The 12,076-nt window shown below is 42.6% G+C and overlaps 2 protein-coding genes across 5 annotated transcripts; both read right to left on the bottom strand.

The window, feature by feature from the left end:
• Positions 1-617: 617 nt before the first annotated feature.
• Positions 618-8,237, bottom strand: si:dkey-32e23.4 (dynamin-1-like protein). Of its 4 annotated transcripts, none has more exons than XM_041042573.1 (18): positions 8,075-8,237; positions 7,365-7,491; positions 6,951-7,092; positions 6,609-6,647; positions 6,332-6,378; positions 6,156-6,227; positions 5,987-6,073; positions 5,674-5,836; positions 4,998-5,118; positions 4,492-4,830; positions 3,963-4,083; positions 3,687-3,842; positions 3,468-3,578; positions 3,283-3,381; positions 2,964-3,080; positions 2,766-2,875; positions 2,473-2,632; positions 618-2,340 (listed from the first exon to the last, which is right to left on the bottom strand). In XM_041042573.1, exons 2-18 carry the CDS (start codon positions 7,464-7,466, stop codon positions 2,284-2,286), a joined length of 2,043 nt encoding a protein of 680 aa, XP_040898507.1. In that variant the 5' UTR covers positions 7,467-7,491; positions 8,075-8,237; the 3' UTR covers positions 618-2,283. The 4 variants fall into 4 exon arrangements, with proteins under 4 accessions (XP_040898507.1, XP_040898508.1, XP_040898510.1 ...); XM_041042574.1 differs by having other exon boundaries at positions 3,489-3,578; XM_041042576.1 differs by lacking the exon at positions 6,609-6,647.
• A 256-nt stretch (positions 8,238-8,493) lies between these two features.
• On the bottom strand, positions 8,494-11,918 carry ubl4a (ubiquitin like 4A). The gene is made up of 4 exons (XM_041041409.1): positions 11,723-11,918; positions 10,262-10,367; positions 9,932-10,155; positions 8,494-9,152 (listed from the first exon to the last, which is right to left on the bottom strand). Exons 1-4 carry the CDS (start codon positions 11,768-11,770, stop codon positions 9,045-9,047), a joined length of 486 nt encoding a protein of 161 aa, XP_040897343.1. The 5' UTR covers positions 11,771-11,918; the 3' UTR covers positions 8,494-9,044.
• Positions 11,919-12,076: the final 158 nt, after the last annotated feature.

The following is a 12,076-nucleotide window of genomic DNA, read 5'->3' as shown; positions in this document are numbered from 1 at the left end:
CAGTGCAATCTCGCTCTCGGTTGTTGCAGATTGACTGCTGAGCTGTACAGCACCACTAACAGTGGGGTTGATTTGACTTGTCATGTTTGCCTTTTTGTGCCAATAGTCCTTCCTCCAGGGCTGGAGAGCCCTCACTCACTCTCATCTCACATTAATGACCTGCTCTCTAGTCCCGCAACCACATTCAACTCATCAGCTCACTTCTTAGCCTCTGTTCAGGTTTAATTTAGATTGGCTTGACATCAAAAGGTAATAATTCATCATCATGTCTCTGAAGTGAAATTTCACTCTGCGTAGCTGGTGCAATGTCAGACATCAGACAGAGTCAGACATCTAGAAAACAAGAGGTTTGGAGACTGAAGCTCATGTCAATGCAAGTGTGTGTGTATGTGTGTTGGGACACCTTCAGGACACTTAATTCCGTTGATGCAGCTGTGACGGGCCCATCTGACCAAACTGACTTTTTCAGTTACTTGAGATCAATAAAGTGAAGCGGAGTGAATCTAATCACATCTACTGCTGTGGCACCGAGGGAGACAAACAAACAGATCTTATGAAAACTGATCAATTGTTATAACTGCATGTCGTCAATAACACCCAAACAGCTTCTGTACAGTGTCTTTTGTTAGCATTTAATGAGTAACCTCCGATCTGAGCGCACTTCATTCGGTAAACATGTATCACAAGTATTGGCAGGCAAGAACTCAGAGGCAGTTGACACATGATAACAACATACATTTAAATAATCCAAAACATAACACAAGCCATTCGTACATACATCCACGCATGCATACTGAACACACACACATGCAAACTTGCACAAGGTTTTTAGAAAGACGGACTGACTGTGGATGTTGTGTTCGCTCCCTGATCACACAGAAGCAGTCAGAGTTACTGTTTGATGGTCCTGTTAAGGCAGGTCCTCCTGAAAATGTTTTGGGAAAACTATTTGTTTTGGCTAAAGGGAAAAAAGATTTACATGAACTGCTTAGGGGGAGGACTCTACCTGAACATCAGCCTAAGTCAGGAACAGCAGATGGAAAAAGATGAATAATTCCACACATCAAGTAATTGTACACAATGAAGTGATTACTGACACTGATGCTAATGGCTCTGGCTAACTTAAGATGAAAGTACATGGTCTGCTAGTAAATGCATGCCGGAGGTATCTGGGTATCTGCATACTGAGTCTCTCGCTCCTGGGGGCAGCTGGTCTGTATGTTTGGAGAGGGTTAGTAATGTGGAACAAACTTATCTCTCTGTACCATTAAAGTGGAAGGCAGTGGATAATTAGTTTGAGGAATTGAAGGAAAGCTACAGAACATTTAATTAATACCATCTACCCTTATAATTTTATCTCCTAAGAATTTTTTTAAAAAACATTTCAATCATGAGAATTCACAAACACCATAGTATACAGTATACACACTACATACTATAGCTGTCCACCTCTATGTGGGAGTCATCTAAAAACCTCACATAAGCAGAGGGAAATGTCCTCGGTTATGACCACACACAAATCTGGCACGTTAGTGCAACAGCTAACAGTGTAAATGAGCTGATATGTAAATGTGACTCTGAAAAATAAACCTAATATTGATTTGCACTAGAGAGCTGGAAAAACAATCTGCATCCATCCTGTAATTTCTGCAAATAAACACCGTGTGTGTCTATAGTTCTGCACTGCAGTCAGCAATGATTGAGCTAAATTTTCACTTTGCTTCTATCTCTGGTGAATTCTCCAACAAAGGGGATTAAAAGTTGGAATGCATCTTAGTCTAACATAGTTTTTTAGCACCTGCTGAAGGGGCTCAGAGGAAGCCCAGTTCTTGGAAAGTGTGAAATTGTACAGTGTGAACACAGTTTGATCCAAAAAAAAAAAAACCCTGAAGAACAACTTAAATACTCCACATATAATTTACATCTTACATTTACGGCAACAATCATACAACTCAACAAACATTTTGTTACAAAATGGCGCAAAGACATTTTGTTCACGGCTGTGTCTTTCACATTTCAACTTTGCAATAACACTTTCGGCCTGAGTGTTTAATTAATTTCCATCACTACGCAACGTTCACAGTGAAAAGCAACAGCCCCAGTGTACTGTTCTAGATCTAAATGTGTTATGGTCATTGGTCCATGAGAAAACAGTGGTACTGCCACACATTTAGAAACACACACACACACACACACGCACTCACTCTCTCTGTTGTAAACTCACATACACTCTCATACTCTCAAAGCTGTCCTATGACAAGGGAATTTGTTCGGGTCCTCTGGCTACCACAGATGGGTCTCCCGGATCTCAGAGATAATGTTATTGGCCTTTTTGAGCGCCTGAGAAAGAAAAAAAAAAGCAGATGGTTGTTATATTGTTGGCCTTAAAATAGGGGATAAAAGAAAAAGAGAAAGTACTTGCTGTTCCTGCTCAGAACCTACTCAGAGAATAAAAGCATCAGCCAATTTTACCTCGAGCATTTGAGCAACCTCGGTCCGCTGCTGTGCCGTGTCCTGTGACTCAATGAGCAGCTCCTGCAGCAGTGGCTGTTTGTAAAGCTGACCCACCAGCTCGCTCTGCAGATGCTCTTTCACAAAGTTCACCAGGAAGTGCATCACTGTCTTGGGCACACTGCGGACACACAGCCCAGAGAAAAAGTTAGAAAATCAGTGTCGACAACAACAACCGAGCTCAAGAGCAGAAACAGAAGGGAGAATGGGGAGAGAAGGTGCCCCGAGGAGCTCTGGACTCGTTCCAGTCGAACCTGTCTTGGATGCTTTTGCGGACAATGAGGAAGTAGCACTTGATGAGGCGCTGGATGACCTCACAGTCCCTCTGCTCTCTCGCACTTAGCTTGCGGGATACGGGCACCGCCTGGCAGAGAGAGCCAAAGTAAAATGTTGATAGGCTGCAATGAATTCACTACTGAGTGTTTTGTCCAGCTGCTAATCCCACCACTCACTGTGTCAAGGAGGTTAATGGCCTGGCCTTTGCTGGGGCTGCCAAAGCCTGCAGGCGGGGCTTTCTCTTCCGCAACCTTCTCGTTCTTCCAGCGCTTCCCTCCATCAAGGGCCTCTGCCTGACAGCGAGAAATCCAAAGAAGTCAGAAGGTCAAAGCTATTTTGGCTGAGCCTGGAATTCCACTACCAGCTATGAAAGGGGACTGTAATGTTTGGATGCGGAACATAATGGTTAAGGCTTTGCTGAAAACAACTTCTGCTGTTTACCGCAGCAGAATAAATGATAAATGTAAGTACCTGCTGTAAGGGACAAATAACTACCTGCTGGCTGTTGACGGATGCGGAGACCTGCGCTGCATCTGTGAAGTCTGGATGCTTTGTGTTGATGTAGGCGAGCTCTATTGCTACTAAATTATGTACCTAAAGGAAAAAAGCAGGGGGAAAAAGTGCCTCAGAGAATTAATAGGATTTTGCTGTTGGTTATTATAATTAGTATGAAAGATCACCTCAGCCAAGCACTGGATTACCATTTCGTTAGTAATCGGCAAGCGCTTCCTCAGCAATCCAGTCACTACCTCCACAATGGAGTCATGCAGTTTGGGAAATCGCAGAAGCTCCTAGCAAATACAAAGATGTACTTTCTTAACATGGTGCTGTCATAATTAATGCAGCACTGTTTTAGGAAGTCAGTGACGTGTGAAGTGCATTGCCGTCTCTTTGCTAACCTGTGTGCTAAAGGACGAGCAGTGCTGGATGATCCTCTGCAGCTCCTCGTGAACGAGCTCTACACAGCGCAGACTGGGCTCCTCCAGACGCTTAATTTGCCGCTTCACCAGCAATTCAAAGGACACCTCGGGCACAAAGAGCGCTGGCCGCGGACCCTGCAGGGCAAATTACACACACACACAACCCAGCTCCACTATTTACCTGCTATTCCTCTAAATGAGAGAACTTGACCAGAATCTGGATTAAATATATTACACAAATAGGAGTAGCATTACCGTAGCATTGCGGATGGCAGTGAGGATATCGAGCTCAGTCAGTCCCCCGAGGGGGTCGATGGATTGCAAAGTGCGGCCAAAGGTCTCATGGAATATGTAACAGATCCGAGCACCCCCACAGCTGCAGAAGAGATGGTTTCAGCTGTGACACCAACGCTGTTTCTCAGTGCTGTGTGTCAGCAATGTTAATTGTGCCAAAATTAAATGCAGTCAACCAAAAAAAAGGTCAACATTTGCTCCCTACATATTTACATGAATTAATCGCCTTGTGGTGAGAGAGCTGTGAAGATTAAGGTGCCCACAGAAGATGCTGATACCACTTTAATTTACAATTACATTACCCCAAGGACCTTACCTTCACGACAGACAGCGTGAACTAAAGTAAGTAAATGCTGAGTGTTGCAGCAGAAGTGTGAAATTAGATGACAAACTGAAAAAATTCACTACAACATGAAACAAAGCCTGCTGTCATCATAAAAGCATTTGCAATTCAGTAAGGATCCTGCTGCTGTAGAGAGGTCAGACTCACAGCTCTGAGGTTTGGATGTGCCTGGCTGTTCCCTCTATGGTGTTGCAGTAATCGCTGGCAAACTTGGTGACAATCTGCAGCAAGGTGGCGCTGTGGTCCTCTACCGGCTGCCCATAGCCATTGAGCCTTGCCTGGTACTGGGCACTCAGCACGGTCACTCTGGTTTTGAGTTCTGGCAGGCAGTCCCTGATGTGGTGCATGAGTAGCCTGCTGAGAGTTTTGGCCAGATAGCGTGAGCCGGCGCGGGAGGCGAGAGAGGGGTAGTGGCGCTGCAGGAAGGCCTGCTCATCCTTCATCGAGTCCTCCAGGTTCTTCTGGGTATTGATGTCATGCTGGCTCCTAGGAGGAACACCAATTAGGGAGAGAGTGAGTGTAGTCACACAAACAGGATAAAAAAGGGAATTAAAAAGCTACTACCTTACATGATGAAAGCTAAAAATACTGCATAGATAAAACGGAAAATTTGATCACCAAACATTAGAAGATGATTTACTATTGTTTCGAACCTGTTAACCACACCAATAATCCCAAGCCTGACTGGGATGACTCGACCCAGGAGGACCTCAAGAGCATCAGTCCCTGCATCCATCAGGTCCAGCTTACTGATCACCAGCAGTGTTCGACGACCTGACAGTAAACAAACACAGCATGAGATCACTCATTTTTTTAAGGACAGTAGACAACCCCCCTAGTTTAGTCATCCTTTATTTTGACAAAGCCTGTAGGAAATCTCACAGTGGAACACAAGAGAGGAAAAACAGGAAACAAGTCTCTGATGGGACAGGGTTTGAGGCCAGCTGGGGAATATTTGGGCCCAGCTACAGAAATCCTAGTACACAATCACTGTGCACAACAGGCACCACTAGGCGATACTGCCAACATCCCAGGCAATTACTACAGGCAGATTCTCATTATCGATCAATCTAGTTCTTCAGAGTGCACCATGACAGCATGATTAATTTCCTATGCAACTGTTAACTGCCAGGATGCTGTTAAAAGTAAAGACTGATGAGTCTGATAGCCTGAAATGACTTGTGTTTAATATGCTCTTCCTGCACATTTAATAATTTAAAATGCATTTCTACTTGAAGCTTGTTATGTAATACACACTGTTGGAGAGGAGAGAGAGAAAATTAAAATGAAATCTGAGGAGAAGGGGAGCCTGTGTACAAAATGTCCTACCATCTGGATCAACCTCACGCGCCAATTTCAGAGCATCAGAGGTGGCCAAGTCAGAGTTGGCAGGGGACACCGCGAGGATGAGGGAGTTTGGGTTGGAGATGAAGGACAAGATCATCTCTTGCACTTGAGCCTCAATGTCCTCTGGCTGGTCCCCAACGGGAACCTGAGGCAACAAATATAAGCAGTCAGCACAGAACAGATGCAGTGCTTCTGTGAATCTGTGATGATTAAAGGTATGCTACGCAATCAGCATTAATTGTGTTCTAGTGACGCTGTTTGCACACATGAAACAAACTGATATGGCTGAGTTTACCTTGGTTATTCCAGGTAAATCAACCAGAGTGAGATTAAGGACTTTGGGGGAGAAAATCTTCAAATATATGGGCTCAGGACTGATTCCCTGGAGAAAGAAATGAATGAATGCAGTGTAAAAAGCTAAAGTTAAAACATTACTGACTTTATGACCAACCCCTCCTTCTCACCTTGTTGTCACCTGAACTGCGTTCAGTCTCTGTTTCAATTTCCCGACGGATTTCTTGAAAGTCTGTGAAGATCTGTCAAAAAAATAAAGGTGAGAGAACAACACATCATCTAAGCAGAATATGATACAAAACAAAGACAGTGAGTACATCCTTTGAATGTCTTAGGATAAATGTACCTGGTTTTTGCAGTGCAGGAATGTACCCCATTCTTCAGCTCTGACACCTGAACAAACAAGAGCGGGTCTAAGTAATTTCACAGTGATGCATTCAAACATGTAGAATGTCAATAAAATTAGTGTTAGTGGGGAAAAAAACATAAACTTAAAAGATTACAAATGAACATATCATGTTTGACGAATGAAGATCAGAACAAACTAAATGTTTGAGAAAATTCACAAAAGAAATGACAAAGTTAAATAAAGATAGGTCCATGCAGACCAAATATTCAGAGACCTGGGTAGCTGTTTTGGACATTTTGTTTTACCCCATTTCCTGAAAAAGTAGTGAAGAAGAGGAGGAAGAAAGACTGCATGTTAGGAAAGACAGACCAAGGCTGTACAAGGACTAGCTAGCAGTTCAAACAGTGAGTGAAAGTGCCATGCCTAAGCGCTAATCACACATCAGCTACTGCAAGCCAACTCCATGCCTAGACAGAAATAACAAACCCGCTGCCCTACTTTAATCTGCTGATATTCTGCACATCAGAATTTCCAAAACTTTACTGTGTATTTAAAATGATATTTAAAGCAACTCCAGTCTGAGAAAAGAACAACACACAGATTCATATTTGGGTACCATTCTCAATCTTCAGTCTCTCCCGCAGAGGGGCAACATTAACAAGCTGCAACACCAGGGGTCGTCTTGTGACTATTCCTGATCCCCGAGGCAAGAAATCCCGTCCAACCAGGCTCTCCAACACAGAGCTCTTTCCACTGCTCTGTTGTGGGACATAATGAGACCAATTCAGCAATGTTTCCAGCAACATTGATAAAGCCACTTTCTATCAGTGTTGTGTCAATTACAGACACGTTAACAATACAGGCTCCATATCTGATTAAATGAAAATACATAACTCAAATCGGAAACCCTAGTTTAAATAATAATAGACAGTTTTAATAATGGCAGTAGAGGTCAGGAAGAGGTTACAGAAAGGGTTGTTTTATATTAAGCTTTACATTGTGTGTGTGGTTTTTTTTTTTGTTGGCTCACCTGAGATCCAACCACGACTATCTGAGGCAGCTGTATGATCTCTGCGCCCACTGTGAGGAAGACCTCCTGCAGCCGGTTGATGGTAGGGATCAGAGTTTCCATCCTTCCTTTAAACTGGGCACACTACCTAAATTGATAAAACAAACACGAATGGACAGAGGGAAAGTACAGCAAAGTAAAACAAATGATGTTGAACCACACTGAAAGTAGAATAACTCTAAAGAACTAATGTTATTCCCAAATGCTCAATGAGAATGAAGTTGGCTGCAAACTACTCAAACAAAAGCAGATCGTTGTGTTGAACAACTGCGACTCCAGATGACAAATAGGAAAAATAAAGTAAGCTGAAGTTATTCCTCTAAGAAGACAGTACTGTTTGCCAATGGGACAAGTGGTCCTGATGAGAGGGGTGTAACGCCCAAGCATCAGTTAGACCACCCTGTGACTAATCCTAACAGAATTATACGCTAAAGTAGGAGTTCAAGCTGAACACTGGCTATCAGGTGAAACACTGACCCGCCGTCAAAATTACATGGCAACAAATGATGTACCAACACAGGCCGACCGCTCGGTATTATCGGATAACGTTAGCTGAATGTTAGCTACTGGTTGAAGCTAATCGGTAAATGCAGGAAGTGAGTGAGATCTGCTAGCTTTGTGCTAACGCTAGCTTAGCGGTTGGAGCAACCGATGCTCCACTGCGACCTTACCGATGTTCAGACGCAAAATATCCCTCCTGGTCCAACGCGTCTGTCCTTCATACTTTGTCGAATAAACAGCGATCGTCAAAAACGTCGCATTTTACCCGAATTGCGATCCAAAATTAGCCGCAAAAGAGATAACCGTCAATTTAACACATGGGCGGTGCCCGCATCACCCTCCATCAATCTGATTGGACATACAACAAGAATCACGAGTGTTCCTGTCACCTGATTGGTCGGCACAGATATTACGAATTGTTAGATCGCCTTGTGAAATGCCTCTTACAACCAACATCCCTTTTCATTTTTCATTCAAAGCACTTCTCCTTTTTCTACTACAAAATAGATGAAAGCTCTTACCAGTCAACCGTCATCACTTCTTTGAAAGTCATTTAAAATATCAGCAGAAGAGGAAACATAAACATCACTGTTTTTTTCTGTTTTAATGTCTGTATATATAAACACGATATTTACAAATCATACAATGACCATCAGTTAGTTATGGGATAAAACATGTGTTACCTTCGCACAGATCATAAACAGAAAACACCCAGTCATCATCATCATCCAACACAGACATTACTAATACCATCCAGTAGAAGTTAGCGTCCCCCTGGGAGTTGTAGCAGCCGGAGATCATGTGAAACAAACAGCATAAATGGATTCCTTTGTATTCAAATATTATGTGATCAGGTCTTGTGTCATGACTGCAACATCAATGACGAGGACCATTTCAGAGTGGCAAAGTTTTCTTATCCAAGTCCTTTGGTCGTGGATAAGAAAGCCCTATTGCTGAGATAATCAACAGTCAGTGTTATTCGTGTTCACTCAGCCACTGATTAGGCACAAACCAGGGGCTCTCTGCAAGAAAACTGATACTGTATTTTCCATGCCTCACACCCTAAACACTGTATGCATCTCCAAGCACTGAGCGCCTCTCAAAAGACAATCAAAAAAAGCAACATCCAGCTTGGCATTCTTAGTCCATGTATGAGGTGTCCATGCCCTCGCTGTCTGGGTGAAGCAGTTTTCCTGCTAAGCGCTCGATGTCATCAAGACTGAGTTGTCGAAGTGAACGTTCGTAGTCCTTGAAGAAAAACAAAATACAAATAATGAGAAAGCAGGTTAAAAAATATGCTAATGCATTTATTTTAACCATGTTATGTGTGGGGACATACTGATCTGTTTATAAAGAAGCATGGAGGATAGGAAGGATGAAGCTCTTGAATTTCTGAACTTGTTGTTGAACAGTGTGTTCAACATATTGTGTTCTTCTTCTGGTCTAGTCCAGCGACAGATCACGCACTTACCTGAAACATCTGGTTAAAAGTGTTTACACATTGTCATATGCTGATTCACAATTATGACTTGATGAGTTTTTTAAAAGGTAAACTCTCCATTTCCTCAAATCAGGACAAAGAGGACTGCAAGCCTTGCCCGTGTTTGGATGAGACACTGAAATGAAACTGTAATTGTCTGCGTGTTGTAATGTATTATTGCTAAAAATGAGGACTTGAGAGGATGCAGTCTTTAAATAGAGGTGCTGCATTCATACTAATGGAACAAGAGGCAACAGATCAGATGTCAGCTAAAGGATATTAATATTCTCAAACTTACAGTAAACAAAAAAATTATTATTTTGCCCTCACATCCACACATTCATCAAGCATTCATAAAATGGGCCAAAGGCCTTTAAAGCCGCATTTGATGCATTACTCATTGACATTTTCAGTCTCCAGCCTCCACTAGTTGTTGAATATTATACTGTTCAGCAACTGTACATGTCCACATCTCAAAATGGACGAGCACAAAGTTGGCTTTGATCAGATTCCAATGCCTAGGAGCAAAGATGCTGCATTGACATACCTTAATAAGCTGTTCATGGACTTTTGCTGCATCTGCTGGACTAAAGTGTCTAGCAAGTATAGTGGACACGGTCTGCCACACTCCTCCATGTGTGGTACTACTGCTGCTGCTGCTACTGCTGCTGGCAGCCGTCCCTGAAGCTCCAGTCCTCTCTCCCACTGGACGGATTACCAGATTCAGTTTAGCCTCTGGCCCAATGGAGTAATCACTCAGCCTGTGTTCATCTGAGGAAAGCAATATAGCATACAGTCATCAAAAATTAAATAGACTCATGGATCAAGTAATTACAGTTACATACAAAGGTTATGAAACACCTGACTTGAAATGTACCTGCGAGCGCCTTCCCTTTATAGAGCAACCGCTGCTGGTTTGCTGGTATGTTGAGACGTTCGGACACAAGTTCCTTCACTGTGGAGACTTTTTCATCTTCAGTGACCTGGAAAATCAACAACATGATGACATAATCTCAGTACATGATCAAAATACAGCTGGCACACAGTCTCTCTTTCAGTTTAGCTGAAGAGTATTCAAATTGCACAGTATCATAGCCAATCTGAAATTCTACCTTTGCATTAGCTTTACATAAAACCAATGATTAATGAGGAATTCACACACACACAGATGACAGTTGCACCTCTACCTCGGTAAATTCTTCACATTTTTCCAATAACAAAAATTAACAGCTGGTGTCTTACTGCAGTAGTATTTATCCAGTAAACACTGCAGACATCCAATAACAGATATGTTACACACAAACACACTTATTTTAACATTAAGAGCAAAGCTATGATGTTCAGCTCTGACACAGGATCCACGAGTCACTTCTTTTCCACTAAAGACATGACAGACCTGAATATAGTCCAGTCTGAAGAATACTTCCCCATTTGATAAACCCACGATCAAATGCTTTAGACTGCCCATCGCCTGTGTGAGATGTCAAAACCGTTCTTTGTTTCCTGAATAACTAGATACAAAACCTCAGACTAATAAAGTAAGCACACTGATCATGTTAAGAACTAAACTTCTTATGTCCATACAGATTCTATACATAAGGGGCTGTGGGTGTTTCCGCGCATATGTGGCCTGTTATAGCCCCAGTTGGTGCCTCATGCAGTAACGTTATCACTTAAAAACATGAGAGGCACCAAATGTGGCTAGGACTAGCCTACAGTGTGCACATAACATGGCAGACTGTTGAGAGTCGAACAAATAAGGCTAGTGACTTGCAAGATGTTAAGTTATTCTGCTGTGCCGCCCTACCCAAAACCTTTTTTGAAAATGGTGCTTCATAGGAGCATTATACTAGTGAACTCTCTTTCCTATGAACACCACCTAATAAAGACTTAGAAGGCTATCATTCAGTCTCTGTGTGTCAAAGTGGTAACAAATGTTAGAAGTGAGAAAGGACGAGAAAAAGTCTTTTAACGATTCAGGTATCGAGCCCATCTCAGGGCTGAGCCTGACAGGCTAGCTACAATAACGTCAAATCATACCTGGGCGACGATGCGTCCGTACAAAAGCTTCACTTTAAATTTCACCGTGAGGAGTTTGACAACCTAATTTAATGGGTTTAGATTTAACAATAATAATAATAACAATAGTAATAATAATAATAATAATAATTTAGACTCAAGCACAATATATGTAGTTGCTTAGCTCAAAGGTAGCTCAGCGTGTGACAGGATCACCGCCGACCAGCTAGGCTCACTGTAAAGGCTAATGCAGCGAATTAAGCTAGCGTCAGGGAGCTAACAATTAGCAGTTAGCTGGCTCTGTGGTGTTTCAACTCACCTGTACATTGCACTCTTTTCCTTGAAGCGGCTTCACGGTAAGAATCATCTTCAATGACACCCCGAGCAAAACACAACCACACAACAATACGTTTAAGGATTAAACAACAAACTCTACCCAGGTAACGTTACTTTGCTAGTACAATATAACCACAGGGATTCTCTTCTTGTCAGCGGCCCATCTTCTTCTTCCTCTTCTGCGGTGAGACTGCTGCAGCTCTCAGGTGACACTACTCCCACCTACTGGCTGGAGTATAGTATGGCCGCTGAGGGTCGCCCTCCGTGTAGGAGAATTTCACACCGAAAAAAGAGCAAGACATTGCAAATTATTTTTCCTGTTATCTTTGGCGATTCT

Source organism: Toxotes jaculatrix, chromosome 7 (assembly GCF_017976425.1).
Source record: "Toxotes jaculatrix isolate fToxJac2 chromosome 7, fToxJac2.pri, whole genome shotgun sequence".
Lineage (NCBI taxonomy): Eukaryota > Metazoa > Chordata > Actinopteri > Toxotidae > Toxotes > Toxotes jaculatrix.
The sequence above is the reverse complement of the archived record's forward strand: the minus strand, read 5'-3'. Positions and strand labels throughout refer to the sequence as shown.